This window comes from Pelodiscus sinensis, chromosome 2 (genome assembly GCF_052426305.1).
Source record: "Pelodiscus sinensis isolate ZL-2025 chromosome 2, ASM5242630v1, whole genome shotgun sequence".
Lineage (NCBI taxonomy): Eukaryota > Metazoa > Chordata > Testudines > Trionychidae > Pelodiscus > Pelodiscus sinensis.
In genome coordinates this window covers 177,567,667-177,590,612 of record NC_143053.1, presented here as the reverse complement: position 1 = coordinate 177,590,612, position 22,946 = coordinate 177,567,667, and the positions used below count along the sequence as shown (strand labels likewise).

Genomic DNA, 22,946 nt, shown 5'->3' with positions numbered 1-22,946 from the left:
TGTCTTATGGAAAAAAAAGACAACAGCTCTGGTTAATGAGGACTTATGCACGGTTTCCAAGCACTATTCTTATGGCATTTCCCCATATATTTATTGGGTTTTTTTTCCACCTTCTTATGCACTACTCCTTTTAAAATACTTTAATCAAACTATGGAATATGAAGGAAAAATACAAATTCATGTTTACATAATCTCTGGATTTGGTTTTAATCACACCCTCACGAAATAAAAATATTAAGTGAATCAACATGTTCCATAGAATCGCTATGGATAGAAATTCCATGCTCCAATAATAAGAAATTAGCAGTAGGGATATATTACCGACCACCTGACCAGGACAGCGATACTGACATAGAAATGCTGAGGGAGATTAGAGAGGCTTCCAAAATAAAGAACTCTAAATAATGGGGGATTTTAATTACCCCCCTATTGACTGGATACATGTCACCTCAGGAAGAGAAGCCTGTTACTAGAGCCAAATCCCTGAAAGCTGCATGGAAACTTTTTAAAGACACCATAATAGAGGCCCAACTTAAATGTATACCCCAAATTAAAAAACATAGCAAGAGACCTAAAAGAGAGTCACCGTGGCTTAACCACCATGTAAAAGAAGCAAAAAGGGACAAAAAGGTATCTTTTAAGAAGTGGAAGTCCAATCCTAGTGAGGTGAATAGAAAGGAACATAAACACTGTCAAATCAAGTGTAAACATGTAATAAGAAAAGCAAAAAAAGATTTTGAGGAACAGCTAGCCAAAAACTCAAAAAGAAATAAAATGTTTTTTTAAGTACATTAGAAGCAGGAAGCCTGCTAAAAAACCTGTGGGTCCCCTAGATGATCGAGCTATAAAAGGAGCAATCAAGGACGATAAAGCCATTGCGGAGAAACTAAATGATTTCTTTGCTTCAGTCTTCACAGCTGAGGACGTTGGGGAGATTCCCGAATCTGCACCGTCCTTTGTGGGTGATGAATCTGAGGAACTGTCCCGGATTGAAGTGTCATTAGAGGAGGCTTTGGAACAAATAGAAAAACTTAATGGTAACAAATCTCCGGGACCGGATGGCATTCATCCAAGGGTTCTAAAAGAATTTAAATGGGAAATTGCTGAGCTATTATCTGTGGTTTGTAACCTATCCTTTAAATCGGCTTCCATACCTAATGACTGGAAGGTAGCCAACGTGACACCAATATTTAAAAAGGGCTCTAGAGGCGATCCTGGCAATTACAGACCGGTAAGTCTAACTTCAGTACCGGGCAAATTAGTCAAAACAATAGTAAAGAATAAAATTGTGAAGCATGTAGAAGAACATAATTTGTTGGACAAAAGTCAACATGGTTTCTGTAATGGGAAATCCTGTCTTACTAATCTATTAGAGTTCTTTGAAGGGGTTAACAGACATGCGGACAAGGGGGATCCAATAGATATAGTATACTTGGATTTTCAGAAAGCCTTTGACAAGGTCCCTCACCAAAGGCTCTTGTGTAAATTACATGGCCATGGGATAAGAGGGAAGGTCCTTTCTGGGACTGAGAACTGGTTAAAAGACAGGAAACAAAGGGTAGGAATAAATGGTAAATTGTCAAAATGGAGAGGGGTAACTAGTGGTGTACCCCAAGGGTCAGTCCTGGGACCAATCCTTTTCAATTTATTCATAAATGATCTGGAGAAAGGGGTAAGCAGTGAGGTAATAAAGTTTGCAGATGATACCAAACTGTTTAGGATAGTCAAGACAGAAGCAGACTGTGAGGGACTCCAAGAAGATCTCACCAAACTGAGTGATTGGGCAACAAAATGGCAAATGAAATTTAATGTGGATAAGTGTAAAGTAATGCACATCGGGAAAAATAACCCCAACTATACGTACAGTATGATGGGGGCTAATTTGGCTACGACAAATCAGGAAAGAGATCTTGGAGTTATCGTGGACAGTTCTCTGAAAACTTCCACACAGAGTGCAGCGGCGGTCAAAAAGGCAAATAGGATGCTAGGAATTATTAGGAAAGAGATAGAAAATAAGACCCAGAATATCTTACTGCCCCTGTATAAAACTATGGTACGCCTACATCTTGAATACTGTGTACAGATGTGGTCTCCTCACCTCAAAAAAGATATTGTGGCCTTGGAAAGGGTTCAGAAAAGGGCAACTAAAATGATTAGGGGTTTGGAACGGGTCCCATATGAGGAGAGGTTAAAGCAACTGGGACTTTTTAGTTTAGAAAAGAGGAGACTGAGGGGGGATATGATAGAGGTCTATAAAATCATGAGTGGTGTGGAGAGGGCTGATAAAGAAAAGTTATTTATTAGTTCCCATAATAGAAGAACTAGAGGACACCAAATGAAATTAATGGGTAGCAGGTTTAAAACTAATAAAAGAAAGTTCTTCACACAGCGTGTAGTCAACCTGTGGAACTCCTTGCCAGAGGAGGCTGTGAAGGCTAGAACTATAATAGAGTTTAAAGAGAAGCTGGATAAATTCATGGAGGTTAGGTCCATAAAAGGCTATTAGCCAGGGGATAAAATGGTGTCCTTGGCCTCTGTTTGTCAGAGGCTCCAGGGATGGCAGGAGACAAATCGCTTGATCATTGTCTTCGGTCCACCCTCTCTGGGGCACCTGGTGCTGGCCACTGTTGGTAGACAGGATACTGGGCTAGATGGACCTTTGGTCTGACCCAGTATGGCTGTTCTTATGTTCTTATGAAATAGGTGTTATATTATACTGCAGCCAAACACCATTTCAAAGACTAACATTCTTAAAAAAATATTTTTTCATACTTCCAGAATATACCTCTCTATTCTTATTAAAATACCACGTATCTTTAGACATCTACAATAATCTCTTTGTTTGTGGAACAGTTCAATCACCTTCAATTAACGTATTAATCAACAGCTTCAGGGGGGTAGCCAAGTTAGTCTGTAACTGAAAACACTTAAAAAACAACAGCCTTGCAGCACCTTAAAGACTAACAAAACACAGAGATGGTATCATGAGCTTTTATGGGCACAACCCACTTAATCATTTCAGTGTTACATCTCTCTCAAAACTCTCAGAATATCAACAATGATGACAGCTACAAAAATGTGTAATTGGTAGCATCTGAAAAAAATGAGATGATTGCATTGTAAAATGCCATCACTACAATGCAAGACTATTACCTAGGAAATTGAATTCATTCCCTTTTACCCTATGGTATATCTCCTTATAATGATTACTAATGTACAATTCAGATCATATTAAAATGCCTGTATTGTAACTACTGTACTTACTGACCTGGGTGAAACCTCTCTCATGGATTATAGATAGCTCATAAAGCTATGTAGATATCAATACATTAGTTTTACTTTCACTCCTCGACAAAATCATTTTTTATTCTTCAGTGCGCAAATGCCTTAATTAACAGTTATCCTACTTACCCCACCTTTAAAGAATTACATTCCAATGCAACTGCACAGGCCCATGTTTTGACATGTTATGCTTAGGTAACATGTTAGTTGAGTAATTACTGGGAATGTAAGTAATCATGCACAGGAACATTCCAATATTACAAAAAAAACCACAAAAAAAACCACACACAAAAACAACCACCACACACACACACACACACACGGCATGAAATGAGAAAACTCAGGTGTGTATGGTTGCGGGGGAGGGAGTAGGCTGGCATGCAACAAGCGCTTGCATTTTTTTTTCCCCCACACTGAGGGAAAAAATTTACACACACACTTTTCCAGTCAGGGGTAAGGTGGATTTGAAAAGAACCCAATTACATTATATGAAAAAGGTAGCAATTTAATCTTAAAATAATGGGACAGAGTGGTGCTTAATGTAAAAAGTGATTATACTTGACTACATTGAAACTGTGACATTGCTTTTGAGTAAAAATGACAAATCACCAAAACTACTTCCTGGAATACATACATGAAGAAAAAGGAGACGGGAAGAGGGGGGAAGGAGGGGAGGAGTTAATAACTTGCATCAGAATTTTTAATTTTCAAAATAATATTTAAAAGTTCATTGGAAAAGCTCTCTCCAGCTCTAATGTGTATGTATGATGAGATTCAGGGAAGTCATGGACTAAAGAAGGCAAATTAGAGAACATATACATATGCTCAGAAAAAGATTCAGAGTTTCTATAGCTATCTTGTCTTCTATTTGGAGGTCTCATGCTCCTCTTTCTCCTGTCTAGTAATAGGAGCTCTCTCTCACCCCCATATATAACACACTACCAGCCTTAAAGTATAAATCTACAGCACACAATTGGCTGCCAACCATATTATTACTGTAATGGGCAATACAGTATCTGGATGCTAATCAAGTTTAAATGTCACAACTGTAGTTTGCAAATAATCAGGTTTTGATTTTTCCTACTGCTTAATCATGGGAGCTTAGGGTTCAGTCTCAAAGTTTATAGGATCATTTTTCCTAGTCCCACGCCCTCTCATGCAAGCAGCACTGCTATCCATAGAGCCAAGATGTGGATTGGAAATATTTTCTTCAAGAACCCAGACTGTTTAAAAACAGTATGGTCACACCCAAAAGAGCATTTGACTAGTTTAGGCTTTGTTACATACAAGGGTGCAAGAAGCTTATAACACTGAATATACAGTACAGGGCAACAACACTGTTTTACAGAGAGATAGCTGAAAATAGAAACTACTAGGACAATATAATTCCTGTCTCTTTCCTTCTACATTAAACACCACAGAAATTACTTTGCCCATGGATGACTGAGAAACAGGCTCTTGGTTAAACTTACATCTCATCAACCTGGCATATAAACAGTGAATACACATAAAAAGCAAAAAACAGGACTATGTAGCACTTTAAAGACTAACAAGATGGTTTCATTAGGTGATGAGCTTTCGTGGGCCAGACCCACTTCCTCAGATCAAATAGTGGAAGAAAATTGGCACAAACATATATACCAAAGGATACAATTAAAAAAATGAACACATATGAAAAGGACAAATCAAATTTCAGAACTGGGGGGGGAGGGGTAGGTAAATGTCTGTGAGCTAATGATATTAGAGGTGATAATTGAGGAGGCTATCTTTGTAATGGATAATATAATTAATGTCTTTGTTTAGACCAAGGCATAAAGTGTCGAATTTAAGCATGAATGACAGTTCAGAGGATTCTCTTTCAAGTCTGGTGTTAAAAGGTCTTTGAAGCAGGATGCAGGTAATCAAGTCCTTGAGACAATGCCCTTTCTGGTTGAAATGGCAAGAAACTTTTTTTTCTTTGTGATCCTGTCTAATATCTGTTTTGTGGGCATTGATTCTTTGGCAAAGTGTCTGAGACGTTTGTCCAATGTACATAGCAGAAGGACACTTTCAGCACATGATAAATTATATTTCTGGATGAGCAGGAATGTGTGTTCTTGATCTTATAACTCAATTGGTTATCTTTATGGCTGACTTAGAACAACGTTTCCTCAGCTCCCTTCCCCTTTTATCCCTTCTCTACTTACGCTGCATCGATGACATCTTTATGATCTGGACGCATGGCCAAGAAACACTGGAGACATTCCACTGAGATTTTAACAACCTACACCCCACTATCAATCTCAGCCTGGACCATTGTACACGAGAGATCCATTTCCTGGACACCACAGTACAAATCACCTAATAAACCATCTTGTTAGTCTTTAAAGTGCTACATAGTCCTGTTTTTTGTTTCAGCTACATCAGACAAACACGGCTATGTTTCTATCGCTATTCTACATAAAAAGCAAAAATTCTGCCCTCCCCTAGCATTTCCATGGTTCCCCAAAAGCAGATTTCACATGGCAATTTACAACCTGGTTTACACACACAATAGCAGAAGTTTAAAATGAAGCTGCAATTTTAAATGGAATTAAACTGGTGAAAACTGAGTTTAGACAAGCTCAAAACTGAATGAAGTGCATCACAGCTGGGCTGGGGAAACTTGCTGGTTCTATTTAAGCAGTTTGCACCAGGCAGATTCACAGCATTCACAGCTTAAGAAAGAAAGGCATTGCTTTTATTCAAACACCAACACAGTAAAACATTTAAACTTGCCTAAGCTTATCTGATAGTTCATCATAGAATACTAGGACTGGAAGGGACCTCAAGAGGTCATTGAGTCCAGTCCCCTGCCCTCGTGGCAGGACCCAGTCCTGTCTAGACCATCCCTGATAGACATTTATCTAACCTACTCTTAAATATCTCCACAGATGGGGATTCCACAACCGCCCTGAGCAATTTATTCCAGTGTTTGACTATCCTGACAGGAACTTTTTCCTAATGTCCAACCTAAACCTCCCTTGCTGCAGTTTAAGCCCATTGCTTCTTGTTCTATCCTCAGAGGCCAAAATGAACAAGTTTTCTCCCTCCTCCTTATGACACCCTTTTAGATACCTGAAAACTGCTATCATGTCCCCCCTCAATCTTCTCTTTTCTAAACTAAACAAACCCAATTCTTTCAGCCTTCCTTCACAGGTCATGTTCTCTAGACCTTTAATCATTCTCGTTGCTCTTCTCTGGACCCTCTCCAATTTCTCCATATCTCTCTTGAAATGCGGTGCCCAGAACTGGACATAATACTCCAACTGAGGCCTAACCAACACAGATTAGAGCAGAAGAATGACTTCTTGTGTCTTGCTCACAACACACCTGTTAATGCATCCCAGAATCATGTTTGCTTTTTTTGCAACTGCATCACACTGCTGACTCATTCAGCTTGTGGTCCACTATAATCCCTAGCTCCCTTTCTGCTGTATTCCCTCCTAGACAGTTGCTTCCCATTCTGTATGTGTAAAACTGATTGCTCCTTCCTAAGTGGAGCACTTTGCATTTGTCTTTATTAAACTTCATCCTGTTTACCTCAGACCATTTCTCCAAATTGTCCAGGACATTTTGAATTATGACCGTATCCTCCAGAGCAGTCCCAACCCCTCCCAGCTTTGTATCATCTGCAAATTGAATAAGCATACTTTCTATGCCAATATCTAAATCGTTGATGAAGATATTTAACAGAGCCGGTCCCAAAACAGACTCCTGCGGGACCCCACTTGTTATACCTTTCCAGCAGGATTGTGAACCGTTAATAACTACTCTCTGAGTACGGTTATCCAGCCAGTTATTCACCCACCTTATAGTAGCCCCATCTAAGTTATATTTGCCTAGTTTAGTGATAAGAATATCATGCGAGACTGTATCAAACGCCTTACTAAAGTCTAGGTATACCACATCCACCGCTTCTCCCTTATCCACAAGACTCGTTATCCTATCAAAGAAAGCTATCAGATTGGTTTGACATGATTTGTTCTTTACAAATCCATGCTGGCTGTTCGCCATCTTCCAAGTGTTTACAGATGATTTCCTTAATTACTTGCTCCATTATCTTCCCTGGCACAGAAGATAAACTAACTGGTCTGTAGTTTCCTGGGTTGTTCTTATTTCCCTTTTTATAAATGGGCACTACATTTGCCCTTTTCTAGTCTTGTGGAATATCTCCTGTCTCCCATGATTTTCCAAAGATGATAGCTAGAGGCTCAGATACCTCCTCCATCAGCTCCTTGAGTATTCTAGGATGCATTTCATCAGGCCCTGGGGACTTGCAGGCATCTAACATTTCTAGGTGATTTTTAACTTATTCTTTTTCTATTTTGTCTTCTAAACCTACCCCCTAGGTTGAGTTGACTACTCACATTTCCCACTCCCTTGCTGCTGTATCAGAGGCAGGAACAGGGGAGAGGCAGGAGCCAGTGTTCCCCCCAGCACCATCTCTGTGGGGCTGTCTCCTCTCCCTCCCTCCCCTCTCCACTGCTACCTCTATTAAAGGCAGCAGCACTGGGGAGTGGAGGAGGAGAGCCAGGGGAAGATGCCATTAAACAGCCTCTGCCCATGGCCAGACCAGGCCCGCCGCAGATGGGGGCTACTTCACAGCAGTAGCCCCTGTCCATGGGGGGGGGGGGTCCCAATTCCCAGCTGGGACCCCCTGCGGAAAGGGGCTGCTGCTACGAAGCAGCCCACTGTAGTCAAGAGCTGCTGTTGGCTGGGAAAGGAGCCCTGCTCGGTTCCTGCTGAAACTCTGCAATTTAAAAGGCAGTAGGAGCTGGGCAGCCTGTCCCCACTCCTGCTGGGTTTTAAATTGCAGAGCCACAGTGAGGTTTAGTCCTGGAGCTGGCGGCCTATCAACTAAATTGAGCAATTGATAAAAATTCTATGGACTATTCGATCAGTAAATAAACCTTATTTTAACATCACTACTGCAAGCTCTTCCAAGCAAAGACCTGACGTACATATCTGTTCAATTATGTACATCAAAAGCACTACATTTTTAAAAAACGCATCCAAGCCCAGGTTTATTACTCCAATAAGATTTATTGCATTTCTTCATATTCTTCTCTAACCATTAGCAAATATATTTATGATATATTTCAGGACAAGTTCCAAGACTTAGCAGTTTCCTACATTAAGCATGTTTCTTATTTTAATCATATTTTGTGTTGCTTTACTGTATGATGGAAAGTATCAGAGGGGTAGCCGTGTTAGTCTGAATCTGCAAAAGCGACGAGGAGTCCTGTGGCACCTTATAGACTAACTGAAGTATGATGGAAGATTTTCATGCTCTAAGATTTTGAACACTGCTTTATTTTTAATCACAATGTTTTCAGTTATATTTATTTATATTTTCAAGTTACCAGATGCCTGCACTTATAGGCATCTACAAATAATTTACTCCTCTCCATTTTCAAAATTGGCAATGAGCTCAAAGTCTTAGTAAGACACTTGAGCTCCTGACCTTTCGGCCCAGAGGTGACAGCTAAACTAGCAAATAATGTAAATCAGGGTTTAAAAAAGGATTAAAATTCTGCCAAGAACCTTAAAGTATAATATGCTGCTCACTCATTGATTTTTCTTGAAAAATGATTTAATAAAGAAAAGATTTTTCTACATATATGAAAAAGTCGAAAAGTAATACCAAGAAAAGTAATTGATGAAACAAGGTATTCAACAAAGTTATTCAGTATTTTAGGAAACCACCATGGAATTATTAATAACAACGTTTTTTCAAGATGTGTCCCCCAATGGGTGCTTCACTTTTGGTGTTGGTGTGTTCTCACACCAGAGATCAGAAAATTTTCTTAGCAGCATCTGGTCACACCACACCTGAGTAGCAGCTGCCTTGTGGTACCACTTGTCCATTGACTGGACACATGGCATGGCCCCCTTCCGTTCCTTCTCTACTTTGGGATCAAGAATATGGTCTCCAAAGTAGAGGGGTGGGAGGGTAGTGGAGCACCCACATCTCAAAGAACCATCGTCACGGCACATGTTGAATAACTACTACTACTCTGAGTGCTGCCCCTGTGGGTGTTCCTTAGGCATCTGTAGAGGAATGCCCCATTGAATAAGGACTTTAGAGATGTGATTCAACTAGAGATGACAGGACCGCATATTCTACAGAAGTTGCAGGAATAGGGACTGTTATGGCAGTGCTCAGAGGACCAGGTTGCAACCCTGCATATGTCCTGCAACAGTACATCTCTTAAGAAGGTTATGGACATGGCCAGGGCTTGACGAACCGCGGCAAGCCCCGTTCGCCGGCCGTGCTGTCCAGCGATCCACGTATGCGCAGAGCTCCCGAACCCGGCTATTCTGGGTTGCAATCTACTCACCGCAGGAGAGTAGGTTGTATTATTTGTCGAGCCCTGGACATGGCTATGGCTCTGGTGGAGAGAGATGTTGTGCTGTGGAGGTTGCTTTTTGTGCAAGGTATAACAGATGTGTATGCAGGAGGATATCCACTTGGGCAGGCACTGGGAGGTAATCATGTCTCTTTGGACTGCTCAGCAATGGACAAAAAGAGTCTAGAGACCTGCAGAAAAGCTGGGTCCCATCGACGTAAAAAGCCTAACATCCAGGGTGTGAAGTGCCTCTAGGCATCTTTATGAGGTTTTGGGGAAAAAAGGTAGATACAAGTTGAGACAGGACGGATCTGGGCACCGCTGAGTCAGCTCAGGGTGAATCATTCAAAACCAGGGCTACTTATAGCCCTCGACTGGAGACCTTTCCCAAATAGGCCACTAACCAGTCACACGAAGCACTTCAGCTGCCAATCTGGCCAGCAGGAAGCCTCGCAAGCTAAACTCTTCAGACACCCCAGCTTTCCCTGTGCCACAATCAGCCCTGGACCTTAAATACAGGTGAGAGGTTATAAAACCTGATCTCACCACGTCTGAATAGATCCTCCTGGTCCCAAAGAACCAGCCACAGTCCCAGGTCAATCTACACTTTAGATCTTACCCAGAAGATTACGCTGAGCAAATCCTTTAGAATCTAAAATCTAAAGGTTTATTAATAAAAGTAAGAAACGGTTGAGAGTAAGATTGTTAAGGAGAATACATTACAGACATCAATTACCAAGCTCTTGATGCAGGCTCTTAGCAGAGATGTTACAAACTGCTAGTTTAAAAGTCTCTGGTGTACATCCCATATTACGACGGGTCAGCAATCCTTCCCGGCTCTCTATCCCTAGCAAGGCCGCATCTAGAATCAGTAGCAAGATTGAAGACAAGGTGAAAACGGCCTTATGGGATTTTTATATTCCTCGTCTCCCCCAAACTGGAGCTGGTCAGATGACCAAGTGACCTGTGTTTCTCAGGCCAGTAGCCATGAGACCACTGGCCAGTCTGCAGGCTTCCAGACGCATTCCTCAGATGTGTATTGGCTACTCCCAAGAGCCATTGTCTATAGTGCAGTGCTAGTTAGCACAGCTATTCACTAACAATCCATCCTCACAATAGGTAGTCCAGGCCCATTGCTCCCTCCCAGACAGAGAACATTTACAGTATAAGAACAGAGCCCATATCCATAACTTTGCATACAAAAATCATACAAGTACATGAGTAGCAAACAGACTCAGTAGAGAATAAATTTTCATTTGACACCTCACATGTCCCACTTTGTGCAGAATTTGGGGTAAACACCACCCGTGGGTGCAACAGTGATCTATCTGCTCACTTCAAAATCCAATAACATGACAGATGTATAGCAAGGATGGGAAATCTCAGGCCCAGGGGTCAGATGTGGTCCTTCACTTGCCTGGATCCAGCCCTCAAGGCTCAGAGCCACCACAGCATTGGGGAGCCCACACTGGCATTCCAGCCTCCCTGCTGCCCCTCCACAGGGCCAGAGCACATAAAATCTACTAGGCTGCCACCCACTAGGTTCTGGTGTGCAAGGGGAATGTGGAGAGTGTCCCTCTCCTCAGTTGGGGGTCTGGGAGCTGTCAACGAGGGATGGGTTTTTGCCTATCTCCTAGAACTGGAAGGGACCTTGAAAGGTCATCGAGTCCAGTCCCCTGCTTTCTGAGCAGGACCAAGTACCATCCCTGATGAATTTTTGCCCCAAATCCCTAAATAGCCGCCACAAGGATTGAACTCACAACCCTGGGTTTAGCAGGCCAATGCTCAAACCACTGAGCTATCCCTCCCCATGCTTCTCATTTGTGTGGCCCCTGACTCATTTTTCTGTGGGTCAGCGGCCCCTGACCCAAAAAAGGTTCCCCACCACCGATGTTTAGGTTAGTTGATACAGAAAATGGAGGCTGCCCTCATTAACATATAGAGGAGCGAACAGGTGGCTCAAAAAGCCATCTAGTAAGACTTGAGTACATGGTTAAGATCCCAGGGAGGTGTAGTTCCTAGATCACTGGGTATATGTTTTGGATCCCTGTTAAGAATAGTTTAGTTATGGGATGGAGAAATATTGGAGATACATCCAACAGGTTCATTCCATGTGGTGATGGCTGATAGATGAACTTTAAAGGAGCTCAAGGATAGACCTGACTCCCTGAGATCAAGGAGATAATCCAATATGCTGGAGAGAGAAGCTTTAGTCAGCAACATAGCTTGTGCCCATTGACACTAAGCAGAAAAATGTCTCCATTTGTACAGATGTTTTCTTGGTGGAAGATCAGCGGCTTGTTAAAAGAATGTGTTTCACCCTACCTTAGCAGGAACGCTTGGCATGATGGAACCATTGAGTAGCCAGGCTTTGAGGTGGAGAGCTACAGGATTGGGGTGTAGCTTTCGACTGTGGTGCTGGAATAAAAGGTTTGGGAGGCTTGGAAGCAAACAAGGAGTGCAGAATGCGAGACAGTTTGGGTAAGGAAACCATGTCTTCTAGGACCAGATTGGAACAATCAGGATGATGTGTGCCTGATGTGTCAAATTTTGTGACTCACTCAGCTTATGAGTGCAAGAGATAGGAAAGCACAGAGAAGTGGAAATGTCCATGCAATTAAAAAGGCATCCCCAAGGGATCCATTGTTAGCACCCACTCTTCTATGTGCAGTTCATACAAGTAGTGAAGAGATCAATGTCCACGTGTCCCTATTTGTGGAATACTGTCCGGAAGACCGATTGGCACACCTCCCATTTGTGTTGCTCTAAAAAAAAAAAGATGGCTGAGACAGTCCACATGGTGTTTTGAACACTGGATAGGTATGATGCTAGGGGCATGATGTTGTGGCAAATGCACCAATTTCAGAATTTTACCTTTTCTACACAAATGGAGCGTGATTGTGCTTCATCCTAGCGATGTATATAAAACATTCAAGTTGTGTTGTCTGTGAAGATTCAAGTGGTGTTTCTGGGCATGATGGATAAGAAGTGTTAACAGGAGTTGCAAACTGCCCTCAGCTCCAAGATGTTGATGTGGAGTTGAGCTCTGCATGGAGACCATTTGCCTTGGATAGTTTGTTAGTCGAGATAGGCCCACAAGCCAGGACGGAAACATCTGTGGTGATAATGTGAACTGGAGAATCCTGGTGAAAGGGGACACCTTGCATAATGTTGCATAGTCTTATTCACCATTCTAGGGAAGAAAGGATATGCAGTGGAAGTGGCACTGTCTTGTGGAGTGTGTCATGGGAGAGGGTATATACAGGGATGAGCCAGGCATAAAGGCAGCACATATGGATATTGTACTTGGCATATTTACTGTACTTGGCATATTTGACCAAGTACAGTAAAACTCCAATTGTCTGGCATCCAGTGGTCCGGCACTCCCGATAGTTCTGCACTAACTGGAACCCGGAAGTGCTCCAAATTGGAGCTGCTGTCAGCCCCATGAGCACTAGGGGCTGAGAAAGGGAAAGGGAGAAGAGCAGAAGGGGATTATACCCCTGTGATGGGTCTGCTGGGACCCGCACTGCGACCGGCCGGGGGGTGGATGGGGAACAGCGTGGCGAGGGGCGAACCCTCTGCCATTTTGCAGAAAGGCGAGGGAAGCCCCACGCCGCCGCCAAGAGTTTCCGGAAGGGGAGCGGGCTCCCACCCCCAGACTGCAGTAGTTATCGCCGAGCAGGGGGGGGTGAGGGGTGGCGCTGTGGGACCAACCCAGCAGCACCCCGGCTGCTCTTCTCTGCAGCTTCCCCAAGTCCGCCACTCGCCAGTTTCAGCAGTAGCAGTGGCAGACTTGGGGAAGCGGCACAGAGCAGAGCAGAGCAGCTAGGGTGCTGCCAAGTTGGCCCCGCAGCGCCGCCCCTCGGCGCCCGGCAGTACCCCAGCTGCTCTGCTCCACGCCGCGCCGCTTCCCCAAGTCCGCCACTACCACTGCTGAAACTGACGAGCGGCAGACTTGGGGAAGCTGCAGAGAAGAGCAGCCAGGGTGCTACTGGGTTGGTCCCACAGAGCCACCCCACACCCCGCCTGCTCGGCGATAACTACTGCAGTCTGCGAGGTGGGGAGCCCGCTCCCCTCACGGAAACTCTTGGCGGCAGCACGGGTCTTCCCCTGCCTTCCTGTAAAAATGGTGGAGAGTTTGCCCCTTGCCGCACCGTTCCCCGCCCACCCCCCGGACGCAGTGCGGGTCCCAGCAGACCCATCACAGCCCCCCACCACAGTACCTCCCGATACTCCGGCATATCCGATAATCCAGCACCACCCAGGTCCCAAAGGTGCTAGATTATCGGAAGTCTACTGTATGTGGTGGCTGCCACGTGGCTGAGAATTTGAAGATAAACTTGTATGTGATTAAAGGACTGAACTGGATTGCAGAGAACAGGGAAACAAGTGTGTTGAACCTGTGCTGTGGAAGTATGGTCTTGGCTCTTGCAGAGTTTAAGTGAGCCCCTATGAATTTGAGGGCTCGAGTTACGCCGGAAGTCGACTTCTGAAACTTGTTCTGTAGGCCTAAGTCTTGGAACAGAGATACTGTTGCTCGTAGCATGCATGTGTGTCACATAGTGCCCTTGATTAAGAAGTCATCGAGAGAAGGGTAGATTACCACCACCTGGAGCCAGAAATGCACTGCAACTATTGCTATGGTTTTTGAGGAAAACTGAGGGTCACAGACAGCCCAAAGGTAATGCTCAATACTGGTAGTGTTCAGTACCAATGATGAAACAAAAGAAACATCTGTGCACTGGGTGGATCATGATATGAAAAATAATTTTCCTACTCAGATCAACTTGCTGAGCTTTCTGAGGTCCAGTATCGGTCTCCATCCTCCAGTTTTCTTTTGGGAGAGGAAATAACTGAAGTAAAAATCTCTTCCTCAGTAAGGAGCCAGTATGGGTTCCACTGCTCTGATTTGAAATAGAAGTTGCACCCATATATGTAATAGGCATTCATAGGAATTATTCCTGAAAATGTACAGTGAAGGGGGATGGGATAGTGAGATTTATATAAAGGGGATCGAGTACTCTGAATGGACCATCTCTAAAACCCACTGGTTCAAAATGATGTTCGCTCATGTGTGGAAAAAAGAGCAGAGGCGGTAGCCAAAAGTTTGGAGTAAAGATGGTTGCAATTGTGGAGAGGTCACACACAGACCCTCGACCAGTTTTTCAAAACAGCTGCTTGGAGGTAGATGCAGGCTGATTGCAGGCTGAGAGTGTTGAGGTCTGCATCGTTGGGAATACTGCTTCAAGCAGAATTCAAATGATCTATGTTGGGATCTAGGATGAAGCTCACGTGATCTTTGGCATGGGATATAGCATTTGTGTTTATTTAGAGGGGTGTAAATGCCTCAAGTTCGAAGCATGGTCCATGAGTCATGGGTCCTATCGAATGGGTGATCCTCCACTTTCATTTAAGGCTGCTAAGAGGCAGGTAGTCGATAATATTTTTATCGACTGCATGATTAATTGATAAGGGAAGACCGCTCAGTCCCAGCAGGTTCACGAGCTACTCACACTGTGGTTCTGCAGTTTAAATGTCCTAAGAGCAGGTCCAGCAGGAAGGAGTACTCAATCCCCTTTATATACATCCCACCAACCCATCCCACTTCAGAATCCATCTTCAGGGATAATTCCCAAACACACCTATTACACCTAGAGGTGCAACATCTACCTCAAATCAGAGGAATGGGGGTAGCTCACAAACCTGGTGCAAGCCAGGACTGAGCCAGGCTTGCTCAGTCCTGGCTCATGCCAGGTCCAGCAGCCCCAGTCCATAGGGGGGTCCCTGCTGTTTTGTGGCAGACTTCCCCAACCCTACACCGATGCCTCTGATAAGAGGCAGCAGCAAGGGGCAGGGCCCACAGACATCGTGGAGATGACATGGGCAGGAACTAGCTTCGAAGTGACCTGGGCCCATCACAGGAAGAGGCTGCTCCACAGCAGTCTCCCCCGCACTCTATCAGAGGCAGCCGCCCAGGGATGGAGCTAGTTCTGGTGGGAACCAGTTTTTAAGCCAGCTCCCCATAGCACCAGCTCCTGTTCCCCCACCTTTCTGCCTCTGATACTGAGGAAGTGGGCGCGGGGAGAGGGGAGAGAGCAAGTAGTCGACTTGGCCACCCGATAAGCCCAGATGACTACTCACTTACAACCCTACTTTCATCTGAAATTCCTTAAGAATCCCTGAGGCTTGAAGCCAGGATGCCTTGCACATCTGCAGTATCTGCAACACCCGTGGCAGCTTGGAGGGGAGTACAAGATATCGTTTTGGACCTCGTCAATGATGGCCTGAAGCTGCGGTCACTTGTTTGGGGAGTTGTTCAGCAAGATCTTGAAGTCTGGAGTAGTCAGAGTGACTGTAACTGAAAAGAGCAGAAAAGTTTGCTACTCAAGGTTGTAAGGTGGTAAATGAGTAGACTTTGCAGCCTAGTAGGTGAAAACGGTTGTGGTCCTTGCCCTGTGGGGTCAATTGAAACAGAGGTAGCTTTGCTCTGCGGTATACTGTGTCCATGTCTAAGAAATTTGGAAAATGGTGGGAAAATAATAAATCCATTATCTTTTCTATCAGTTCATTTGTTGGTGGGGGGGTGCTTGTATCTGACAAATGTTATCAGCTGTGTCTAGAATAGCCTCAACAATAGCTAGGTCTATTTTCGTAGTGGCTGCGAGTTGTAGGATTTTTAGAAGCTTATGCAGCTTCTCTTGAACTTCCTCTAAATTGATCTCCTGTGCAGAGGCTACCCTCTAAAACAGATCTTGGAACGGTCTCAGGTCATCCATCAAAACAGGTGTTAGAGGAATGACTGCCTCATCAGGTGAAAAGAAGGAATTGTGTAGAGGTAACTGATCCTCAGCCTCAGCAGGATCTGTATGCTGCTCTTTATGGTTCCTTATCAGGCACTTTTGCAGTGGTCTGAGGCGGAGGAAACCTATTCACTGTCCTGGATGGAGTGGGTGGTCCTGTGTAGTGACAGCCAAATAGGGAACAAGAGTCCCAGAGTGGCCAATGCATGGAGTAGGAAGATGGTGGGTATGGCCATGGCTGGTGGTACCAGTGAGGAGGTGGTGGACCATAAGATGATCTAGTTGGCCCTTTTTACCTTAGAGGCGTGGGTGGGTGAAGAGTGTTGGGAGGAGAAACAATTATCCTATCCATCTGCTTTGGCCTCTCTGTCTGGCATGGAGAGAGCGGGAAATGTGGTGACTATTACCTGGTTCTGGGGGGCGAGGGGGAGGATGTGATCAGTGCTGAGCAGCAGGGACTGCGGTACCAAGGAGACTTGTATGTTGGGAGTAGTGGAGAAAGTGACCTAGTGCCAAAAAACGCTTCAGTGATGCACAGTTCTGTGCCAGTCTAATAGTAGTGGTCAATGCCATGGGAGCCTTATTCACTGGTACCAGGGCACACGTCTGTGCCAAAGGTGGTGCTGATAGTTGTGGAGTATCTGCATGGACAAACTTCTGTACCGCTGTTCACACTAGTGGTGACGGTGACAATGGCGGCAATGCTGATGTTGAAGGCTTGCATGCTGGTTCACGGAGTACCCTATTAGGCGCAATCAACTTGTGTGCCCTGGTGGTACAGAGATGCCAGGTTTGTCAGCAGTGCTGACTCTGAAGACTTCAGCATCATGGGCAAAGACCTTGCAGGGAAAAGGCTTGATTTGAGAGCGTCCCAATCTTAGGTAAATGAGGCTCAATTCTTTGAGGCATTAGAAGTCTGAGTCTTGTCTTTGGAAGGTCAGTGGACAAACAACTACTAGGTCCATTCTCCTACTGGGTAAAAGGTTTTTTCAAGACTACTCATCTTGAGGTGGAGCCTTCATGCTGCTGCAATGGGAGCACTTCTGAGGCATGTGTTGCTCCCCGGAGCAGTAAACACAGGAGGAATTACCATCAGAGACTGGCATGAGGTCTCTGCAGATGTTATGTTTCTTGCAACTGAAAAAAATTTTTTTTTTAAATGAAAGCTTGCTCAACACTCTTCTTGTTCTTCCTCTTTTTTCCACCATTTAAGTACAGGCAGTCTCCGAGTTACGTACAAGATAGGGACTGTAGGTTTATTCTTAAGTTGAATCTGTATGTAAGTCGGAACTAGAGTCCAGATTCAGCCGTTGCTGAATCTGACCAGCAGTGGCTGAATCAGGACGCCTGGGGCAGAACAGCTGGGGTGCTGCCCGGTTGGTCCAGTAGCGCCCAGAGCGGCGCTACGGGACCAACTGGCAGCGCCCCAGCAGCTGTACCACAGGTGTCCGGAGCAAAGCAACGGAGCACGGGGGCAGTGGGACAGCCCAGACGCGCCGTGGCTGTCCTGCTGCCCTCGGGCTCCGTGGCTTTGCTCTGCTTTGCTCCCCGTCCGCCTGGTCTGCAGACCAGGCAGACGGGGAGCAAAGCGGCGGTACACGCGGGCAGTGGACAGCCCAGATGCGTCTGGGCTGTCCGCTGCCCGCGTGCTCCGCGGCTTGGCTCTGCTTTGCCCCCCCCCTCCCCTTGGTCTGCAGACCAGGGGGACGGGGGGCAAAGCAGAGCCAAGCCATGGAGCACGCGGGCAGCGGACAGCCCAGACGCGTCTGGGCTGTCCGCTGCCCGCGTGTTCCGCCGCTTTGCTCCCCGTCCCCCTGGTCTGCAGACCAGGCGGACGGGGAGCAAAGCAGAGCTCTGCAGACCAGGGGGAGGGGGGGGCAAAGCAGAGCCAAACCGCGGAGCGCGCTGACAGCTGACAGCCCAGACGCGTCTGGGCTGTCAGCTGACCGCGCGCTCGGCTCTGCTTGGCTCTGCTTTGCCGCCCCCCCCCCCCCCCCCCCCCGTCGCCCTGGTCTGCAGACCAGGGGGACGGGGGGGGGGAGGCAAAGCAGAGCCAAGCCTCGGAGCGCGTGGGCAGCGGACAGCCCTGTCCGCTGCCCACGTGTTCTGCCGCTTTGCTTCCTCTCCCTGGTCTGCTGGAGACCAGGGAGAGGAACGGCCCTGTTCGTAACTGCGGATCCGACATAAGTCGGATCAGCGTAACTCGGGGACTGCCTGTATTCAGGAGAGAAGGGAAAAGAAAACAGGGGAGGAGGGCGGGGGTGGGGGAAGACAAGGGGAAAATTCTCAAGACTTCACACCCCAAAAGAAAAGTTGTTGTTGGGGAGGAAGGGGCAGGCGGAGGTTGGTAGAAAGGTAAAGAAGAAAACTGGGAGGAAAAAAAAAAAAAAAAGTAGTAACCAGATAATTTCTTTTGTCTTCCTGATAAAGGAGTGCTCAGTTGTGACATGCTCTGTCTGCTTCCAGAGACGGTAGAGAAAGAATGGAGGGGTGGCACCACGAGAGTAGACACATCAGCACTCTCAAACTTGGAAGGGGGGGGCAGGGCTAAGGGAACCTGACTCAGCACCAATTGGAAAGTTTCTTCACAAGAGCTTCTTTTTCCCCCCTTGTTGGTTTCAAACAAACCTTTAATGCTACTGTAGTTTTGCAGCAGGAGACAGTAGGGATGTAACAGTGTAGATTATTAAACGATTAATGCTATCAACTACACACATTTCCCCCCCAGCACACTTTTTAGAGAGCGGAGTCCCAGCTCGTTTTGGGACCCAGGAGCTACCCTGCAGAGCTGCAGTGTGGGTAACTTGGCCCGGAACCCAGTGCGAACCAGGACTTAGCTGAGCTGCCTGTCCACCCAGTTCCCAAATTATTTTTTCCGCAGAGTTGCAACAGGGGTAGTTGCTGGACCCAGCATGAGCTGAGACTAAGTGCTATCCCTTATCGCTTAATCTTGTAGTTGACTAAATTTGTCAATTACACGATTAATGAATACATGCTTCTTAACATCCCTAGGAAATGGATTCTGTGGCAAACTCCGTTGCTGCAGAAGCAAATTATTTATATATATATGGAATCCTGGTTAAGACATTATACAAATAGAAACTGCAATTGATTAATACAATTTTAAGGTAATACAATCAAAGTTGTCACATCATTTTAGATTATGGAGAACAGTAAGAGTTGTATAGCAAGAAATTAGTAACAGAAAAAAATCTTGGAACCTTGAAAAACAACAATCACAATAAAGCTATCTTACAATACAATGTATACATAATACTGATAAGTTAATATAAGTATCTAAGTCAAACCCTAGTGGGGCATACAAACCCTCATTCTTGTAAATATATGCTTTTCAGAGTGAGCGTATACTTACCTAATTAGGTTCACAAGTACTACAAAAAGTTCTTACCCATTTGTCAGATATCTATATCCAGGGCTCACCAAGCCACGGCGAGCCCTGCTTGTCAGCCGCGCGGTTCTGCACGCTGCGCAGGCACAAACTGCGCTGCGCACATGCTGACTGCGCTGCGCTGGCTTGTAATCTACTCGCCACGGGCGAGTAGATTACATTAATTGTCAATCCCTGTCTATATCTCTGACAAGACATTTGTGCGTCTTGTCTGCAAGTCCGTCTAGCTCAGTGCCTGTCTGTGAGTCCGTTTGTTCAAGAATGCCTCCTAAACAGTAAGAGCTAGGAACACCAAATTTGGTATGCAGTTTACTCTTATTCTGTCCTAAAGTGAGGTCAAGGTTTGATTTTGCCAAGAAAATGGCAAGTGCCAGGAATGGGACTGTTTTCCATAGCATGGAAAGAGAAGAGCAGAGAGGAGAGATGTAATACTGAAAGTGACCACTGGAGACAGTGAGCCTGCAGGGGAGAGCTATACAGGCAGTCCCCGGGTTATGTACAAGATAGGGACTGTAGGTTTGCACTTAAGTTGAATTTGTACTTAAGTCAGAACTGGCGTCCAGATTCAGCCGCTGCTGAAACTAACCAGCAGCTAACTACAGGAAGCCCGAGGCAGAGTTTCTCTGCCCCGGGCTTCCTGGAATCAGCCGCTGATCAGTTTCAACAGCAGCTTAATCTGGACGCCTGGGACAGAGCAGCTGGGGCGCTGCCAGGTAGGTCCCCGCAGCGCCGCACCTCGGCGCTGCAGGGACCAACCCAGCAGCACCCCAGCTGCTCTACCCCAGGTGTCCCCAAGTCAGCTGCTGCTGAAACTGACCAGCGGCTGATTCCAGGAAGCCCGGGACAAAGCAACTCTGCCTCGGGCTTCCTGTAGTCAGCGCTGGTCAGTTTCAGCAGCGGCTGAATCAGGACGCCTGAGGAAGAGCAGCTGGGGTGCCGCCGGGTTGGTCCAGTAGCGCCGAGGAGCGGCGCTGCGAGACCAACCGGCAGCGCCCCAGCTGCTCTACCACAGGCGTCCACAAGAAAAGCCTGGTCCGCTTGGGGGGAGGGAGGGGGCGCGCACTAGCTGCGCCACGCCCCCCAGCAGACCATAGAGACGCGGGCGGCGGGACCGAGACGCGCAGCGGTGCCGCTGCCCAGGTCCTCCGCGGCTTTGCTCCCTGGTCTGCAGGACCCAGGCGGTGGGACTGCCCAGACGCGCCGCAGTCCCGCCCGGGTCCTCCGCGGCTTTGCTCCGCGTCTCCCTGGTCTGTGGACCAGGGAGACGTGGAGCAAAGCCGCGGAGGACCTGGGCGGCAGGATCGCGGCGCGTCTGGGCGGTCCGCGTCTCCCTGGTCTGCTGGGGGCGGGAGGAGGCCAGCAGACATGGGAGATGCGGAGCAAAGCCGCGGAGGACCCGGGCGCGTCTCCCTGGTCTGCTGGGGGAAACGCGGAGCAGCTTTTCTCACCCTGGAGGACGTGGGCGGCAGACCACGGCGCGTCTGGGCAGTCCCGCCGCCCGTGTCCTCTGGGGCGAGAAAAGCCCCGTTCGTAAGTACGGATCCAACATAAGTCAAATCCGCGTAACTCGGGGACTGCCTGTATTGCAGAGTGATCACTAGAGGCAACTACACCACCAAGAGTGGCCAGCAGGGTTGAGGCTTGCCAACTTTCCTGCCCACAGACCAGGTAAGTAGCCCCTTCTCCCCGCTCCAAATTCCTTTCCCCACTAGCGTTGGCAGCAACACTGGAAGAGGTGGGGAGATCTAACGGGGAAATAAGGCCCCTGCCAGGTGAGGAGTGGGGAGAGAAAGCACCGCTGGATGGGATCCCTCCCCCCATCCTGAGGCCTTTCTCAGTCCCCAACCCTCATTCTCTCACAACCACCCCCAATTCCACCAGCCTCCTGTCCTGCCCCACCCACATCCCCAAGGCCCTGCCCTGACTTCTGCACCCTCAGCAGTCCCCTGCCCTAAAGGACCTGGGCAATGATTAGTAAGTCTGATAAAATACAAATGTATTAGTATCTAGTAGCTAATAAAATAAAAATATTTACTAGTGAAACAGCACTTCCCCTCTCCCCCTACATTTTTCTTTGAAGGACAAAGATTCAAATACGACTTCACTCACCAGTTGGTACATAGGATTTAAAGCGCCCTGGTAGTCTGTCAACAAAGGCACCTAGAACATCTAGTCCAACTAATGCCACCTGTAGGAATAAAAGAAAGTATTAGATGTATATAATGTATCACTAGGAAGCTCTTTAAAATACATTCTAATCTATCTATAAATGCCTGGGCTGCTACCTGATGTAGTCACCCATAATGAACCACCAGATCAATACTCAAATTAAGTAACTGACAAGTATCTTAAAGGTTTTGTATAAAACAAATCATTTTATACTATATTTAAGCTCAATCTAGTTCATTTAGATCACTTGATGCATTTTGGATTTTCAGTACTCTTAGCATTTTTTCAGCCCAAAGCATACAATTTTTAGGAATGCAGCATTTTAATATTTTCACCTATATTGGATATAAATGCTTATGATTGGTCTGATTTTCACTTTTGTAACTGGCCATGATTTACTTAAAATTCATCTGCTAATGGATTAACAGATAGTCAGTAGCAGATATAGAAACTTAACTAATCTAAGGAGCCTAGACTATGCTTGCTCTTGGTCACATGACTCCTGGATTAAAGAGCTGACCAGAAGACCTTAAAAAAAAAAATTACCTGTCTACTTATTGCACTATGCAGCTGAAAGCACGTGTTTAACCATGAAAAATCACTTACTAACATCATATTGAACTAGCCACAATTTTCAAATATTCGTAAACTTATTTTTATTCTTTTTTTCCAAATCTTAAAATACATATTACTCATTATTAACTATTTACATCCATCTTCCATATTTTAAAACTGGCAACAGATTTTTTTTACCTCTCCAAACATACAATGCAAGGTGGGTGATAGAAAAGGAAAATCACCTTCATTTAAGTTACAGCTAAGGCTTTTCCCAAAAACATTCCAAAATATATTCACCTTCAGGTATGCACGTGAAAGGTTAACCTGTAAGCATCATCCTAAAGGGGTAATGTT

At 45.9% G+C, this 22,946-nt stretch overlaps 1 protein-coding gene across 27 annotated transcripts in view; it reads right to left on the bottom strand.

The window, feature by feature from the left end:
- Positions 1-22,946, bottom strand: part of CLASP2 (cytoplasmic linker associated protein 2) — a 261,567-nt gene that overhangs the window by 220,628 nt on the left and 17,993 nt on the right. For all 27 annotated transcript variants that reach the window (XM_075921810.2, XM_075921815.2, XM_089776567.1 and 24 more), the window contains exon 2: positions 21,975-22,053. In XM_075921810.2, the coding sequence (XP_075777925.1) occupies positions 21,975-22,053 (79 nt within the window). The remainder of the gene's footprint in view (positions 1-21,974; positions 22,054-22,946) is intronic.